We start from the raw sequence: 18,221 nt of genomic DNA on the forward strand, positions 1-18,221 counted from the left end.
AACTCCGACAAGTGAAAAGAAGTGGAGGCCACTGAGACCCTTTGTGAGACCGGTGAAGATGAATTTCTCAGGGCCCAATCTGCAGGTTACAGGTTTTTAACCAGCTGCGCTCAGCCCAGGTTAGGAAATTAAAAGGTGTATTTTAACACGGACCCTAGGTTGGGGTTTGTCTTGGTGGGTAAGATGGAAGAAAATGAGTTGGAAGGAACTATGTTGGGATATGATCATGCTGGGGAGCAAGGTGCACAGGGAAAGTAACAGAGGCTAGAAGGGGGCTGACAGACCAGGAAATGGGGTACAGGGGACTTGAGGGTTCTGGGAAGAACAGTGAGAAGGAATAAAGGTGTACAGAAAACTGAAGGAGGCTGGTGAAAAAGACTGGGACATCTGGTTCAGAGTGACATTGATAGAGCAGTTGAAGTAACAGAGGTCCAGGATGTGGCCTTGATTTCCAGACTCCCTGCCAAAACGGATCTTCCCCAGTGTCTCTAATCTCAGGAAATGGCACAACTATTCACCTGGTTCCCAAAAAGCTTGGAGTGATAGCCAATCCATTGGCAAATCCATCAGCTCTTTCCTCAAATTAAATCCCAACCAAACCTTCCTTCACTCCTTCCACTGCTCCCACCCCAGCCCAAGCCATCATCCCCAGTATCCCCTCCCACTCCTGAATTCCTTTACACCACTAACAGCATCCCTGGCTATCTCTTGTGTTCTCCTATAGTCTATTTGCCACGTGCTGCCCAGAGACATCTTTTCAAAACATAAATAAAATCAGCTGTTCAAAACCCTTCAGTGGCATCTCGTCACCCTTAGGATAAAATCTGAAATGCTTTTCATGGTCCACAACCCTACACAGCCTGGCCCCTCTCCACTTCTCCAATCTCTGTTGCTCCCATCCTCCTCCTCACTTATTCCGTCCCGTTCCTGTTCCTTGGACACGTGGCAAGCAACTCCTGCCACAGGGCCTCTGCACCTGTTGCTGCCAGAGGCGGGACCATTCTTCCCCTATAGAATGCACATGGCTCGTTCCCTGACTTCATTCGAGTCTCTGTTCAAATGCCAAATGCTCAGAGAAGCTTGTCCTGACAGCCCCTGCACAGCACCTACCCCTCCCTGACACCACATCCTTCTGTGTGTGTGCGACACCCCCAGCACCTGCAGTGTCCACTATGATGGCTGCAGTGGACTGAATCTCCCCCACAAACTCACTGAAGCTTAATCCCCACTGTAACTGTTAAGAGGGTAGGAAATCCTCTCATGGTAGTTGAAAGGGGAGCCCTTAAAGAGGTGATTAGATTGTGAGGACCATGCCCTAGTGAATGGATTGATTCGATAATGGATGGATAAGTTGATAGTTTCATGGGTGGTAATGGGCTTGGTTCCGATGGCTTTCTAAGGAGAGCGAGGAGCAGGTTAGCTCTTACTCCTTCCATCCTTGCCATGTGATACCCTGTGTAGCTACAGAGCCACCGCCAAGAACGAGGCCTTCACCAGATGTGTCCCCTGGACTTTGGACTTCTCAGCCTCCAAAACTATAAGCGATTAATACTGTTTCTTTACAAATTACCCAGCTTCATGTATGTCTGTTATAAGCAACAGAAACTGACTAATATAGTGGCAATGTTCAAGGTCATCACAACTAGCTTACAGTGGTGTTGGATGGATTGCCCAAACAGACACTGAGATTATCCAGGACAATGGCCAGACTTGGGGTAGACAGGAAGACAGTGACACTAGTCCTCCACTTTGGTGGAATGTGGGGGACTGTTTAGAAAGAATATGACAAAGACAAGCCAGGATAGAGGATGGCTTAGCAGGATAGCATGGAACTAAAAAAAGCAGATTTTTACAGAGTAGATGAAAGCTGGACTGATGCAGTGCTGTGATGGTGGCAGCGAGCACCAATGCCACGTCCTGACTCCCTGGCCGGGCACGCAGGTTGCAGGAGAATGAGCAGCCTGCACGTTAGAGAAAAGCACAGGAAAAGGCTTGGGGAACAGAATGTTTGTGTAAAGACTGCAGGGGATAAAAATGATTAGGAATTAGCCACTACTGGCTTTTGGCATTTCACTGCTATTTTTACACCACTGTAACTTCTCACATGCCTACTGTCTCCCCACCTGGAGAACAGGTTCCTTAAAAGCAGCAGAATGTCCTTGGCGTTACTTGATCTCCTAAAATGGAAACCTGACCTTACCTAACCCGTCAACCAGCACATACTGCTCTATTAATTATAAATGACTTGTTAATCTTCCTGAGATCCTGAGCTCAATGAAGACAGGGGCCAGGCCTGTCCTCATCATGACTGCATCCCCAGGCAGGTGGGATTTGCCTCACTTCAGCATCAATAACTCACAATATCACTGCTAAGCTGCCTACATTCTGACTAGGGCCCTAAAACCTGAGTTGGATCCATGGCATATGGAACTAATCCCTATCCTGATGAGCCAACCACCTATTTTAGTTCACCAAAGAAATTTTTCAAGTTGCTTATAAGTTACAGCTTAGGCTCTTTTAGACATTTAGAATATTTCCTTCCTCCTGATAATAAGAAAAACACACCCCTTACCTTTATTGACATCCCATATGATGGCTGTGTTATCCACAGAGGCAGAAGCCATTAAATTCCCATCAGTTGCCCAGCAAATATCATACACATCTTCTAAGTGGCCCCTAGAATCCAAAGAGGACAAGAAGGGAAAAAAGCAATTATTGTCTCAAAAAGGAAAAAGTCACCAAAAATTTAAAGGCAAACTTAGGGACCATGCATTAGAATGGGATTCTAGAAATTTCCACAGGAACTATATTAGCTATAGCTATAAAAAACTACTTTCAAGGATATTTGTATCTTTAAAATAGATTCATTTTGGGGCTGGCTGGTTAGCTCAGTTGGTTAGAGCATGGTGGTGTAACATCAAGGTCAAGGGTTCAGATCCCCATACTAGCCAGCCACCAAAAAAAAAAAAATTAATAAAAAAAATAAAATAAAATGGATTCATTTTTAGTAAGGAAAATTTTTTAGTAGGAACCAAAAAAATTATTTTAATTATGTTTTTATCCTTTAAAACTATTGTCTCATGACTGTCCCACAGGAGTAAAAGTTTTAAGTTATATACAAAAGTAAAAGGCATATTCTGTTTAATGCATTCAGGTCATAAAGGTAAATCATTCCCAAGCTCCCCCCTCAAGTTACCTGAGAGTTTTCACAACAGTCCAATTCTCCTTATTCAGCTGAGCCTCATCCTCGTCCTGAAAAGCAATCTGTTCGGGCTCCTTGTTGTCATTCACCTTCCACAATAAAATGACAGCATCTGTGGAGTGAGCCAACTGAAGATGAGCCACACTTCACTGCACACTCCATCATTCCTGAATTTTTAGGACATTAGACAATACTTACGGCTCCTTGTTGTCATTCACCTTCCACAATAAAATGACAGCATCTGTGGAGTGAGCCAACTGGAGATGAGCCACACTTCACTGCACACTCCATCATTCCTGAATTTTTAGGACATTAGACAATACTTACGTTGTTCAATGGACGCTGTGGCCACAATGATTTACCTCTAAGAATTTGGACAGGAAAAGTAGGTGTGCCTTCTGAACTAAAACTCCAAAATCAAACTCATAACAGATCAGAGCTATACAAAGTCACCTTAAACAGAAGGGTCCCCAGGCCAGCAAAACATCGCTGCAAAGTGACTGACTACACTTAACAAATCTAAAGGCATAACCTATATAAACAGACGAATAGTGAAAAAAATAAATAGCAAAGAGCCACCAGCGCAAGGGTTGGCAAACTGCTCCTGGCTCTGTAACCTTTAGTAACTCACTTAACAGCTTGATGCCTCAGTTTCCTCACCTGTAAAATAAGGATGACAGTAGAATACCTACCTTATAGGGCTGTTGCGAGGATTCAATGGGTTAATATGCATAACACACTTACGACGTGATGCCTTGCACATGCAAAGTCCCATATAAATGCCAGCTATTAATATCACTATGAACACATCAGATACCTCAGCCTGATGTCAACTGAGTCTACCAACTGCCCACATTCTGGTTCCACACTTACCATGTATCCTTCTGACCATCACTTGCCTTCCCTTTTAGGAACGTCCACAGGAGAGTGAATGAACGAGCAAATTATATGGATACGTACAAGGACACTTCAAAAAGTTCATGGAAAAATAGAATTGAAAGATAATACGAATCTTTCCATGAACTTTTTGAAGTACTCTCTGTATTAGTCCATTTCTGTTGCTTATAACAAAATACGTGAAACTGGGTAATTTACAAAGAAATTAAATTTACTTCTTACAGTTTTGGAGGCTGGGAAGTCTATGGTCCAAAGGGGTACATCTAAGTGAAGGCCTTCTTGGTAGTGACTCTCTACAGCAATGCAGGGTGTCTCATGATGAGAATGGCCTGAGCAAGAGCCCTACGTACTCACTCACTCTCTTTATAAAACCTTCAGAACCAGGCCTGTGATAATTCATTACTTCATGAATGGATTAATCTATTCATGAGGACACAGTCCTCACGATCCAATCACCTTTTGAAGACCCTACCTTTCAAATACCATACTTAGATTTCCCACCCTCTTAACACTGTTATAGTGGGGGTCAAGTTTCAATGAGTTTTGGGGAGACATTCAATCCACAGCACGCACAAATTCCCATTTTAAATTAACTGCAGTCCTGGTTGCACACTTCAGTCTGGGAGCTTGGTTGAGACAAGGCTGGCACTGATGGATGGACACTCTCTGTGTGCTAACAGCAGGTTTCTAGGCCTTCAAGGCCAAAGGACTTTGCTAAATGAGGGATGCCCTGTGCCACCTCACAGGAGACAGTCTGTGGCCTCCCCCAGGTGACTCTCCCCCACCTTTCCCCCTACACATGCATATGCATGCGTGCGCGCACGCGCACACACACACACACACACACACACACACACGCTCTAGGCATCATGGCACTGAACTCAACCAGGTCTCTGTTCCTCCTGCAAACAAAAACTGAGATCTCTGTTTTATTTTGTACTGGCTCCTAGACTACTTTATTTTAAACCTACTTGTTAAAAAGGTTTACTTTTTCTGTATAGTTTTATCCCAGGTAAGCATAGGCAGAAAATATGAATCAATCTACTCCCACCAAACAAACACAAATTACAAGGCCATTTGTTAAAGAGGCTCCCGAAGCCAATTAATTAGTTACAAAGAGACATAGAACTGACTCTGATCACCACATCTATAAATTAATAATCAAATAAGACCAGAACAGCTGCCTAGGGACTCTGATGGAATGACAAGCACCTTCCTGCTTGTCTCTAAACTAGCCCGGTGGGGGCAAGTGGGAAGGGAGTTGTTTTCAAACAGGTCTTAGCTTAATCTTGCTGTCCTCCACCCCCTCACTCTGACACACTCCCCAGAATGTTATTTTACTAAGCTATGTAAATGGCAGATCAAGAGAGTCAGCCACATCTGAAATAAAAAAGCACATCCAGCTCAAATCTAACATAAGACACAAAAGTATCTGGTTTCTAAAGAATTTCTGAAGTACAACAACACTCACCATCTCCTCCTGATGCTAAAATTTCCCCAGCGGGAGAAAAACGCACAACATTGACAGCTTTGGTGTGACGAGCAAGATTGGACAAAAATTCCACAATCGCTTTTCCATCTGGTCCTTTTTCCACCTTCCAGATCTGTTGATACCAAAACATTTATTCGAAAAACATATAGTGAGCACCTATTATATTGCTCCTACTAAAACAATACTATGCTTACTTTCAAAAAGAAAGTTTGGTTTTTCTTTTGAAACATAAAATGAAGGAACCTCCTTCTATCTAAAACATAAACCAATAGTCCACTATCTGCTGTCCTCCTACTTCTTTCTAGAGCAAATTGTTGCCCAAAAGGAACTCAGCTCAGGATTCTGAAATAATGAACATCCATTTACAACAATCTAGGGAATGCTACTCGGAAAAAAAAAAAAAAAAGCTCTCTCTTTTGCTTTTATTGTTCACTGGAGGCTATGAGAATTTCACATTCAGGGTTAGATGACAAAGTAATTGGAATCTGTTAACATCAGTTTTAAATAAAAGAACGAAAACTGCTGTTTCAAGTAGTGCTTCCCGGTGTCTTTCTATCTCTGCCCCAATTTACCCTGACGGCGGTGTCCACCCCTGCAGATGCCAGTCTGTGGATCCTCCCTGCAGTCCCATGCTGGAAGTCCAGGCTATACACCGGCTCCTTGTTGTGCCAGGCTATTTCGCACGTGATGACTTTCATCCTACTGGGTCTTGAAGGAGCAAAAAATTCCTCCCTCGGGCAGCTTTCTTTTTCCAAAGGCAGGAAAGCTGAAAAACGCTGGTAATTAATTAAATAAAAATATTAGAGGGGCAAAGGTTTATTGAGCACTTACTATGAACCAGGAACCCTGTTAACCATGTAAAATGCACGTTGGGGGCCGGCCCGTGGCTCACTCGGGAGAGTGTGGTGATGATAACACCAAGGCCCCGGGTTCGGATCCCATATACCGATGGCAGGTTAGCTCACTGGCTGAGCGTGGTGCTGACAACACCAAGTCAAGGGTTAAGATCCCCTTACCGGTCATCTTTTAAAAAAATTAAAAATTAAAAATTAAAAAAAAATAAAATAAAATGCACGTTGGTTGTACTGGGAAAAGACGTTAATGTTGCCATCTGACGGTAACATCCTGCAAGTTCCACCTAAAATGCTTCCTTGAGCTATGGCTTCCACAAGCTCATGTTTCAAATGAATCACCCAGGTAGAGGCAACCCAGGCGTCCGGGCCCGCTGCACGTCTGGGGGCGTGTCCGGAGAGCCAAGAGAAGGGACTGCCCAGGGGGAGGGGGCTGCCCGTGTGAGGGAGCTGCTGGGAGGGGAAGGTTACGGGGAGCGGAGGGAGAGGGGGACGGTGTAGGAGGACAGGATTGCCCGGGGGGAGGGGACTGTCCGGAGAAGTAGCCTCCCGGAAGAGGAGTCATCCGTGGGAGAGGCCGCGGGGCAGTAGGAGACCCACCGCTGTTTCCCAGTGACGGGGCGATGGGCCCGGGAAGCCGGCACCTGGCCCGGAAGGAGGCCGCGAAGAGCCTGGGACGGGCAGACCACACGAGCGCCGCTCCGGAGCTACCCCGGGCCCCAGTGGTCCCCTCTCGGCGAGCACCTTCCGCCCCTGCCCAGCCCGGCTGGGAGAACCGTGGGGCCGCCGGGGCCAGCCCCGGGAAACCGTACCTGCAGGGACACAGTCAGCGGTGCCGCCGCCTCCTGCCGCCGCGCGCGCCGCTTCCCGCGCGCCGCAGGACCCGCCTCCGCGTGGGCGGGACGCCAGTGACGCTCCGCCTCTTAATAGGCAGGGCTCCATGGACGCCCCGCCCTACCTGGGGCGCCGAGGCTGGTTCAAGGCGGCCCAATCTGTGGGAACAAAGGCCGTTTCCTTCTGGTTCATTAATTCCTGCCAGGCGCACGCCCGGTGGAAGAACGAATGAGTTCATCGATTCAGGCACTTATTCCCTTGTTGGTTCATTCTTTTAGCAAACATTTATTGAGCATCTGCTATATGCTAGATCCTATGCTGGCACTCGATACTTAGTGGACAGAGAAGATGACTGAGACTTACCCTTAGGGAATTCACACTCCCTTAAAAAATAAACAAGAGCCTTTGCATAGGACAGGTGGGGAGACTGCAGCTCTGAGACCCGCCCAGGACTACCAAAATGTCAGTTCACAGTTGCAGCGGACGGCTGAGAGCTGTCGTCCTTATCAGGTCTGGTTCTGATCTCCGGAGTTTCAAACGTCAATAAAACAGAGACTCTGCCTTCGGGCCTCTCAGAGCCATGTACACAAATAATTAAAATAAAAAGATAAAGTGAAAGTGAGAGTGAAAGGAAGAACGTGCTCTTACATTTCAGAGTAGGAGGTTATTTCGGATTTGAAGGCTCAAAGGAAGCTTTAAAAGAAAGTGACATTTAAAGTGGGCTTTATGTGATAAGAGTTTTGGATGAGCAGCCCTGGAAGTGTGGAATTCAAGCTAAAGAAGCACCACAGTAGGGCAGTAGAGGCACAGAGGGTGGGTGAGCAGTGGGACTGGAAATGGAAAAGGACATGGGCCTATGGCCCTGAAGCCTGTGGATGTGAATGAGGTCAGATGAACATGTGTATTTCAACTGACACTGTAATTCCCATTCTAAATAACTGCAATCCTGCTTACAGACATTAATGTGGGAGCTTGGTTAACACAAGACTGGCCCTGACAGATGGACACTCTCCATGTGCTAACAGCAGATTTCTGGGCCTTCAAGTTCAAGGGACTCTGCAAAATGAGACCTGCCCTGTGCAACCTCACAGTAGACAGCCTCCTCCATTAACTCAAAATGGATTAAAAATTTAAATGTAACACCTGAAACTATAAAACTCCTAGAAGAAAACAAAAGTGAAACACTTTGGGATGTAGGACTGGGCAAAGACTTTATGAATAAGACCCCAAAAGCACAGGCAACAAAAGAAAAAATAAACAAATGGGATTATATAAAACTAAAAAGCCTTATGAATAAGAACAAAAGTGAAACACTTTGGGATGTAGGACTGGGCAAAGACTTTATGAATAAGACCCCAAAAGCACAGGCAACAAAAGAAAAAATAAACAAATGGGATTATATAAAACTAAAAAGCCTCTGCACAGCAAAGGAAACAGTCAGCAGAGTGAAGAGACAACCTGAAGAATGGGAGGAAATATTTGCATATTATACATCCAACAAGGGATTAATATCCAGAATATACAAGGAACTCAAACAATTTAACAGTAAAAAAAAATAATAATCTGATTTAAAAATGGGCAAGGGAGCTGAATAGACATTTCTCAAAGGAAGAATGAAATTCTGACACATGCTACAACATGGGTGAAGCTTTGAAACATTAGGCAAAGTGAAATAAGCAGAGGACAGTTGTATATATTGTATGTATTCCACTTACATGAGGTACCTAGAATAAACACATTTATAGACACAGAAAGAAAAGGTTACCAGGGGCTGAGGGTAGGGGAAAATGGAAAGTTATTGTTTAACAGGTGTGGAGTTTCTGTTTGGGATGATGAAAAAGTTCTGGAAATGGATAGCGGTGATGGTTGCACAACGATGTGAATTGTACGTAATGCCACTGAAATGTACACTTAAAAATGGTTAAATGGTAAATTTTGTTACGTATATTTTACCACAATAAAACACATTTTCTTCAATAAGTTAATATTTGTAACACAACGGGCCGGCCCGGTGGCGCACTGCTACAGTGCGCTGCTTGTGAGCGTGGCGGCGCTCCCGCTGAGGGTTCGGATCCCACATACAGACCAGCGGCTCACTGGCTGAGCGAGGTGCGGTCGCAACACCGAGGGTTGCGATTCCGTTGCCGGTCCCGGTCCGGTACGGGCGCGACACTGAGGGTTGCGATCCGTTGCCGGTCACGAAAAAAGACAAAAAGGAAAAAAAAAATATTTGTAACACAAATACTACGGTAGGGGTTAAGTAAATGGGAGTGTAGATAAAACAAGATTGACCACGAATCGAAAATTGTTGAAATGGGTACGCAGGAGTTTATTATAATCGTTTCTTATTTTTAGATGTTTAAAAATTCCCAAAATAAGGTTTAAAATACCTGATATTGAAAAAACCAGTTTAAGAACAATTAACTAATGGGAAATGAGAAAGTACTGGATAAGAACGGTTATAGCGTATAGTGTATAGTAATGCTATTATTAAATATTTTATATAACTATATAATTTATAATGACATATACAAATTATTATTGTCTTAGACCCCTGTCACTGTATTTCTCAACCCTGGAAAAGAGGGAACAGGTGCAGTTACATCAGACTGTGTCACTTTTGCTGCAAGCTGGTTAGACAACTCAACAACTACTCCTTGAACTCCAAACTCCAGGAATCTCACAACAAGTTCCCATTTTGCAGTTTGTAAACACCTCTCCCACAGTACTGACCTGCATAAAATCATACACCAACCTGGGAACAATGCTCTACAGTATCTCTACTGCATCCACGAACAACACATTTTGAGAGATACTCCACATCAATGGAATAAAAAGAGAATCACAAAAACAAGGGACAATTGCCTACATAGAAAAGTAAAATTTATAAATCCAAATTACTTTAATTCAGCCTTGGTTCAGATCACAGTACAAAGCAGGGGCCACAATTTTCAACAGCATTTAACAGGAACCCCACGGGAGACTAGGAAGACTGTAAACGCAACTACTCTGTAAATATAAAGCGCCATTACATTTTTTATGAAGATACAGCCAAATTCTGGATATCTACATATTGACGACATTCATAAGCTAAACACTAGCCAGGTTGGGGTAAAAATCCTTTTTAGTCAAGTTTAAACTTATTCTGTATTTTGTTACCATGATTTTGAGTCCTAATTTACAAGAAATTCTGTGGCTCTAAAAGTTTCCTGTTAACTCTTACAGAATGAAACATTGAGCTTTGTTACACTCTCCTCTGTGTAACTGAGATGGAGAAATGAGAAAGAATTCGCTGAAAGTACCATCAATGAGGCCTAGAGAGACTGCCACCCATCAGGGGAGCAGCCCCGATCCAAAATCAGCCTTTCTTTTTATTCACAAGACAAGGAAGTTTCACAAGAAAAATCAGTTGATTCAATCATCAAAGAAGGACATAAGGACATAGGCAATGTTACAAAAGTTGTCCATGGCTAAGTATAGCTTAACAATGGGAACTAGTAATATCAGTAAATTAAAGTGACATTCCAAAGTACAATTAGTAAAGAGCTAAGTTGGTCCACTGGCTCATTATCTAAAGTATGACCTCTCCTTAAACAAAAGTTAGGCGCTTATGATAAAATCTAAATACAATTATCGCTAAAGTTTCCCCCAACAGACAGCTTGCCCCTAGCAAACATTTTTTCCACAACTTTCCCTTCAGCAATTCTTAAAATCTCTCAACAGTATCAGTATGACAACTACCTGTCATCTCTAAATTAATTAAAGTGTACAATCCCATACCTAACCAGTGATTAAGAGTTGATTAGATGGGCTTTGGTCACGCTATCTATGGGCTGTGGCCCCCTGTCCGAGGGCTTTTGCACCATACATGCGTTTACTTAAAAACCTTATTCAAAAATCAAATGAGAATCAAGATTTCTAACCCACTACATTGAACCTTGAGGCTACGCTTGTTTTATGTATTTGAGATGAGAAATTGCATTTACTCACAATTTATCATTAGAATGTTTCTGTAGAAAATTCACACTCCAATTTTAGAATGGATAATTCATTCTGTATGACCACACTCATTTAATAACTTCACCTGTTATTTAAATGGCTTGACTTTACCAAGACTGTCTCCTTTGGTCTTGACTTTCTTCCTACAGGCCGGTATATGAAAATCAACTTCGTGATCAAGAAATTTAGTTCTAAAAAGCAGTAAATATATATTTACACATATACATTTTTCCTCTACACCAACTGGATATTAATAGCATTCCTTTTGTGACCTGCCAATGTCCAAAAGACACGCATATGGAGACACGCATCTGCTGGGACTTTTGCTCCACTCCAATGAGTCTATTTATGAGACACTGTACAAAATAAGATTTAACCACTGAATTTTCTGATATAGGAGTTATTTGGGTAGTTTTTACATAATTGTTGGGTGGTGTTTGTGGCCACATTAACACAAGCTTTTAGTTTCTTTACAGCAATAAGACAAAGAATCCAAAAAAGAACAGGCAAATAATATGTAATACACAGAAGAAATTAAAGTGGCCAATAACGAGAACATGTTCAGCCTAAGACAAAAAAATGCAAGCTATCATTTTTTCACATATCAGATTGGCAAAAGTAAGTTTGATGGGCTGATTTTGAGGAAAAATCACTGATACATTTATTACTCATAGGAGTATGAATTCCTGCAAACTTTTTTGGATGGCAACATTTATTAAAATGTACCTAGCATACACTCTTTGACTTAGTATTCACTGCAAAAAACTTACCCTGGATATACTTGAAGACGTATGTATGGTGTTTATTGTCATAGTAGTATTTTTTTGTAATATCAGAAGCAAAGTAAATGAGCATTAGGAGCATATTAATTTTGTAGAATGTCACTAAAGCTTTTTGAATGATATAGAAATGTTAAGTTGCCAGTTTTATGGTGTAATGCATTTACATAAATTTTCATACGAATATATGCAACTTAATATAAATTGAATACATATATATGAATGTGTATATGTATGCAGTCAATATTTTGTGGAAGGACATAAAAAAACCAATAGTGGTTACCTTTGGGAAAGCGGTGGAAAAAGTAAGCCTTTTCACTATATACCATTCTTTCTGTTCATTTATATTCCCAACTGGGAAAAAAGAAAGCAGACAGGCTGATCCTGAGTTTGTTTCATAAACCACTTGATTTCCATGTTTCTAAGTATTCACCAACAGAAGACATAGATCAATGGTTCTCACCTCTAATGGCACACTGGAACTAACCTGGGAGGCCTTAAAAAATACTGTTATCTGGGTCCAATCCCCAAAGACCTTAAGATCATTTAAATGATTCCTTAATGACAAATATGACCCAAGTGTCATGTGATAGAGGTCTGTGTGATAGAAAGAATCAAGTGTCAGAGAGCACGGGCAGTGTCACCAGTAGGACCTGCCACATTAGGAATTTGAGGCCCAAAGGAATGGCACAAGGACATGCTACACTGCTCCTGCTCTGTGCAGCCACTCTGCTTTCACTGATTTTGTAGCCTTAGCTGACTAAAGCAGCTAAGAGACTGTGGACTGTTTTGGTTTACTTTCTCATACTTTGTTTTAAAGCAATAAATGTTAGTTTAAGCAACACTGCCCTTCAACAGTAGCCTTTTACAAATTTAACAAAAGAGGTAGGTCATTCCTACCTAAATAATTATATGCACCATGAAAACCCATGTTGTTCTGTGAAACTTGTTAAATTTTCAAAATCTCTTATCTTGGCAGTATCTTCTTAAAGGGTAAGAAATATGTAAATACGTCCAAAGAATCAATTTAGCAAGCAAGTTTCTCTTCTAATCCTATGATTAATTTTCCCATTAAGCCAGAGAGCCATATAACATATTTTTGCAAGAATATAGAAGCTGACCAAAAGGAAGAGAAAAATGGCATATTTCAGAAAGAACCACTACATAGACTTAAAATATTCACAAAACTTACACAGGCTTTACATAGCCGTTATCATTTATGCAAGGTTTCTTTAAATGATGCACAAAGAAATTTCCTGAGTATAGAATACACACACTCTCTCCAAGAAAGATGAGCTCAGCCTAACAGAAATAGTCTTAGTCTTCAGAATGTAACTTGTAATCAATATAATAAAATGAGTAAAACTCGAGGGTCTAATGGATATATTGCTAGTTTTAAATTAAAAATAATACTGAATTCTTTAAGCCCTTCTGTACAGCAACCATTGAAGAGCAGCAGCAATGGCTCTGTGCTACCCCATGGCCATGGACCTCAACAAGGGATACAAAGTGACCAAGAATGTGAGCAACAGAGGCATGGCCACTGCTGTGGGCAACTCACCAAGCATACAAAGTTCGTGCAGGACATGAACTGAGAGATGTGTGGCTTTGCCGTATATGAGCGCTGTGCCATGGAGCTGCTCAAGGTCTCCAAGGACAAACGGGCCCTCAAGTTCAACAAGAAAAGGTTGGGGACACACACCTGTGCCAAGAGGAAGCAAGAGGAGCTAAGCAATGTCCTGACTGCCGTAAGGAAGGCAGCTGCCCAGAAAGACTGAATCTCCTCTTCCCCCTGTACAGAATAAAACCTTTACAAAAACTCAGAAAACTAAAAACAACAAATCTGAAGAGTTACCCATCATATATTTTTATTTTATTACAAGATATTTTAAAATTGGGCAATTACAACTGTGACAGAAAACCAGCTTCATACCAAAAATACACTTTCAATTACTTTATCAAGCAAATAAAAACAATCTTCATTAATTTGTTCTTTCCAGAGTTAATAATATACAGTAAAAATTTAATACTGTACATGACAGACATGTATAATTAAGCATACATACAAAATAAACATGTATTGAATATAAAAACAATCTTCATTAATTTGTTCTTTCCAGAGTTAATAATATACAGTAAAAATTTAATATTGTACATGACAGACATGTATAATTAAGCATACATACAAAATAAACATGTATTGAATGTTCAGAAACAAAAGTAAAAATAAATAGCAATGATAAAACTTTAGAAAAAATAATGCACATTCTAGATGTGGAAAATATGATTCTTAATTACATATACATAATTATATTTAATAGAAAGCCATCTCTTTAAAACTGCACAAACCATGGGAACAATAAAGCATAATATTTTGTGGCATGTAATACTATAATCCTAGGGCAGTTTGTTCCTTAACTCCAGGATATAAAACACTTAGGTTTGTAATATAATAAAAGGTATGTAGTATCGTTTGAGAAAGATTGTCTTCCTCAACTCACATCAACATGTAGTAATCCTACAAAAAGCTGTACAGGAAATTTCACAAAAAGAAATATTAAATAATTATTGTGCCCACTCCATGTTGACTAAACAGCCAAAAATGGGCTTCAAAGTAAACTTGGTGGTCATTTAATATTTTCAATACTTTTTAATACTAAAGATCGTTTCTTTGTTCTATAAAAACATACTTTGTATCTAACCATGATTGGCAATCTCAGCACAAGAAAAATCCTGGTGAAATGGAGTCAGTTTCTACTTACCGTCTTTTCATGGATAAAATATCTCAGGTGATAGGAATTTATAGAAAAGAAACATTAATTCATTTATAATCACAGCCTTATCAGAAGCATTATTAGAGCATTTAAAAATCCTATTTAAACTCCTTTACAATAAAATGAAAGGTAACATTCCATTTGTATTATGGCACAGCCCTCAATTCAGAGAAAAATACAATTTGGGAAACCAGAAAAAAATTGCACAAAGGTTAGGGGCAACCTGAAAAGCTCCTGGTGAAAAATTCTTAAGTACTCTAGGGCAATAAAAAAATATGTGCAGACTTAATTTCAAATATTTACATTCAAAACAGAATTATGAGTTAGCTAGCTATCCAGCTGCTTAATACTTAATAATTCACAGGTATTTCAAAAGGTATGATAATGTGTCCACAATATTTGTGACCACACTTGAATGCATAGAATACAGTAAAGATTATGGTTCTTCAGTCTTTTACCTATATCTATGAAACAAAATTGAGAGCTGTACAACCATAAGAATTGAGCAAACATTTTTATTTTTCATAGAATATATTTTAAGTACTACTGATTTCACTCATTTGTTCGACAACTTGTCCTAAAATCTCATCAACTACGTCAACATCGTAATTCACTTGCTGAAGATCAAGATCAGGCACAATCATAGCCAGCAGTTGTCCTACATTAACTCGAAGAGATCGAAGTTTGAGGCTGCAAATACAAATATTAAACTTATTAGATAAGCATTACAGTATAGTTCAATATGAATGAAGAACTTAAAAACTGAAAGTGAAACACTAAATTCAAGTCTCTGTAGAATGACATACAATTAAACAATAAGAAAGGGAAAACTTCCCGTAGAGGACTGGATTTAATTTAATAATTCATTTTACCCAGTAGATGCTTGCCTAAAATCCAAGTACAGTGTTTTATAAAACTAGTAGCTCTGTTTGGTTTCTACTCATACTTTTAATTTGCAGATTTGAAAAAACCTGGACTAGCAAAATACATAAATTACAAGATGTTATTTACAATTTAAAATATTGTTACCACCTGTAAAAATAAGAATTCATCTCTGAACTTCAGTTTCCCTTTGAGGAAAATAAATTAAACACGTTAAATTAATTAAAACGTGTTCTAGGAGATATCCTTATTTGTACAAGAGGACAAAAAGTTTCTGTGGCTAAGTAAGTTTGCAAAACTTTAGGTTAAATAATGATAAACAAGCCTTTTTAAGTAGCAGAACTTCTCTGAACCTATTAACATGCTCAAGTACACTCACTATCCATTTTACTATACATTTACAGGGAACGGTGTTTTGCTAAAAACATTAAGACACCCTGGATTAAGATGATCATTATCATTCCTTCCAAGTTTCTGAATGTCAACATTCTAGCCTTAAAAAAATAAATTCCAAAAAGTATTTAAGTAATACATACGTAAAACTATAAGGCAACCTTTACTTCAAAGATTGTACTAGACACATGAAATGAAAGTGTTTTAGTTGTTCTTGTTCCCTGCCCCTGCCCAAAGTAAGTAGACCATATTTAATTTAGATACTGATTTTCCTAGGATGGAAATCTCTGGGGTCAAGATACTCATACTTGAGTTGATATTGCAGAAAAATGTAATTCTGAGCATGTTAATTTTGTGGGCTTTTATGATAAGATTCCACTGGACCACTGATAAAACATACATCATTCCCACACCAGCTGTTTTTGGTCCAGGCTTTCCACTCATCTTCAATCAAGAGCCCATGGTTCAATTTTTTTTCTGCTTTGCTTTCCTAAAGTTATTAACCATTCTATGACCTACTCCCGTGTCATAACCAAAACTTTTTATCTCCTTGAAAAGCAAACAAATGACTAGTATAACCTTTTTACCCATCCTATCCCTTAAGTCTTTTGATGGGTTGCTTCCTGCTGTTTACTGATCACAGATTCCTATATTTAACATCTAGATCAGCACTGTCCAAAAGAAATAATGCTAGCTCCATATTCAATGTTCTAACAGCCACATTAAAAAGTAAAAGGAAACAGTAAATTTAATTCTGGTAATATATTTTATTTAATCCAATGTAGCCAAAGTATTACCATTTCATCATGTAATCAAAATAAACTTTATTAATCAAGTATTTTACATCTTTTTCAAACTAGAGCTTCAAAAGTCAGTGTGTACTTAACACTTAGAGCACACCTCAATTCAGATGCCACATTTCAAGTGTCAATAGCCAAACATGGCTAGTGGTTACAATATTGGAAAGTATGTATTTTACATCTTTTTCAAACTAGAGCTTCAAAAGTCAGTGTGTACTTAACACTTAGAGCAGACCTCAATTCAGATGCCACATTTCAAGTGTCAATAGCCAAACATGGCTAGTGGTTACAATATTGGAAAGTATAGGACTGTCAGTTACTCAAAGTTTAGAGTGCAAGAGAATCATCTGGGAGCTTGTTTAAAACAGTTTCTAATTCAATAAATTGCAGTAGGGCCCATTTCTACAAGTACCATAGATGCTTGTGGTCCCCATTTTCAGAACACTGCTCAAGACTTTTTTTTTTTTGACCCTTTGGCCTAAAGCTTACATGCACTGCTCTCTTCTATTTCAATAAACAGGTTTTTAAAAATCCTTTAAAAACTTAAGCTGAAAGACAAAGTAATAACATAATTAATGTCAAGTGAGGATGGCAGGAGAAATTTCTAAACAGTGCCTTTTAGTTCTCAAGTCATATCATATTAGCAGGTAAAGTTGCACGATTTCAGCCTTTAATGACTATTTGTGAAAAGTAAGCTGTCAACACACCAACACTGTCATCCTCTGAACCTGTCTCCCCCACTATCAAAAACAAATCCACACAGAACCCCAAGCCCAATTTATACTTTACTGAGATAGGATAATAATTAATTTACTGTTTCCTCATTTTAAGAGGACTCCTTCTTAATATCACCTATACTAAGGTAATTTCTAGTAATTTTGTGATTTCCTAAAAGTTAAGATTAGGGAGGACATAGAGTGAAAGGATAGCAACCCATAAAGAAACTGCACCAAGAACAAAAATCAGGTTGAAAAAGTATATTTCAGTAACAGTCCCTTGCCTTGTCTTCTAGACATGGCCAAATTCACCCCCTTCTTAGACATCAAGTTCAATGTTCACTTTTCCCCCAAAAACATTCCAAACCAATCTGACCAATCAAATGCTTTACTCGTTCTATGGAAGCTAAACTGTCAGCAATTTGGAGGGAAGAATGATGATGTGTTACTTCTTTTGTATCTCCCTATCATAATATTGGGATCACAGCAGACAATCAATTAACTTTTTTTTTCTTTGTCCTTTTTGAGACCAGCCGCACCGCGCTCAGCCAGTGAGCACTGTGAGTGCACCGGTCATCCCTATATAGGATCCGAACCCGCGG

At 39.9% G+C, this 18,221-nt stretch overlaps 2 protein-coding genes across 2 annotated transcripts in view; both read right to left on the bottom strand.

Annotated features, from left to right (window-relative positions):
* Window positions 1–6,289, bottom strand: part of CHAF1B (chromatin assembly factor 1, subunit B (p60)) — a 22,612-nt gene extending 16,323 nt beyond the window's left edge. Inside the window, exons 1-4 of the mRNA XM_008575715.1 lie at window positions 6,164–6,289; window positions 5,571–5,703; window positions 3,197–3,314; window positions 2,573–2,676 (exon numbers count right to left, since the gene is read on the bottom strand). Coding sequence (XP_008573937.1) covers window positions 2,573–2,676; window positions 3,197–3,314; window positions 5,571–5,703; window positions 6,164–6,289 — 481 coding nt within the window. The remainder of the gene's footprint in view (window positions 1–2,572; window positions 2,677–3,196; window positions 3,315–5,570; window positions 5,704–6,163) is intronic.
* A 7,609-nt stretch (window positions 6,290–13,898) lies between these two features.
* MORC3 (MORC family CW-type zinc finger 3) overlaps window positions 13,899–18,221 on the bottom strand; it is a 33,599-nt gene continuing 29,276 nt past the window's right edge. Inside the window, exons 15-16 of the mRNA XM_008575720.1 lie at window positions 14,152–15,538; window positions 13,899–14,031 (exon numbers count right to left, since the gene is read on the bottom strand). Coding sequence (XP_008573942.1) covers window positions 15,365–15,538 — 174 coding nt within the window. The 3' untranslated portion in view covers window positions 13,899–14,031; window positions 14,152–15,364. The remainder of the gene's footprint in view (window positions 14,032–14,151; window positions 15,539–18,221) is intronic.

Source organism: Galeopterus variegatus, unplaced genomic scaffold, assembly GCF_000696425.1.
Source record: "Galeopterus variegatus unplaced genomic scaffold, G_variegatus-3.0.2 Scaffold1226, whole genome shotgun sequence".
In the NCBI taxonomy this organism is placed as follows: Eukaryota; Metazoa; Chordata; class Mammalia; order Dermoptera; family Cynocephalidae; genus Galeopterus; species Galeopterus variegatus.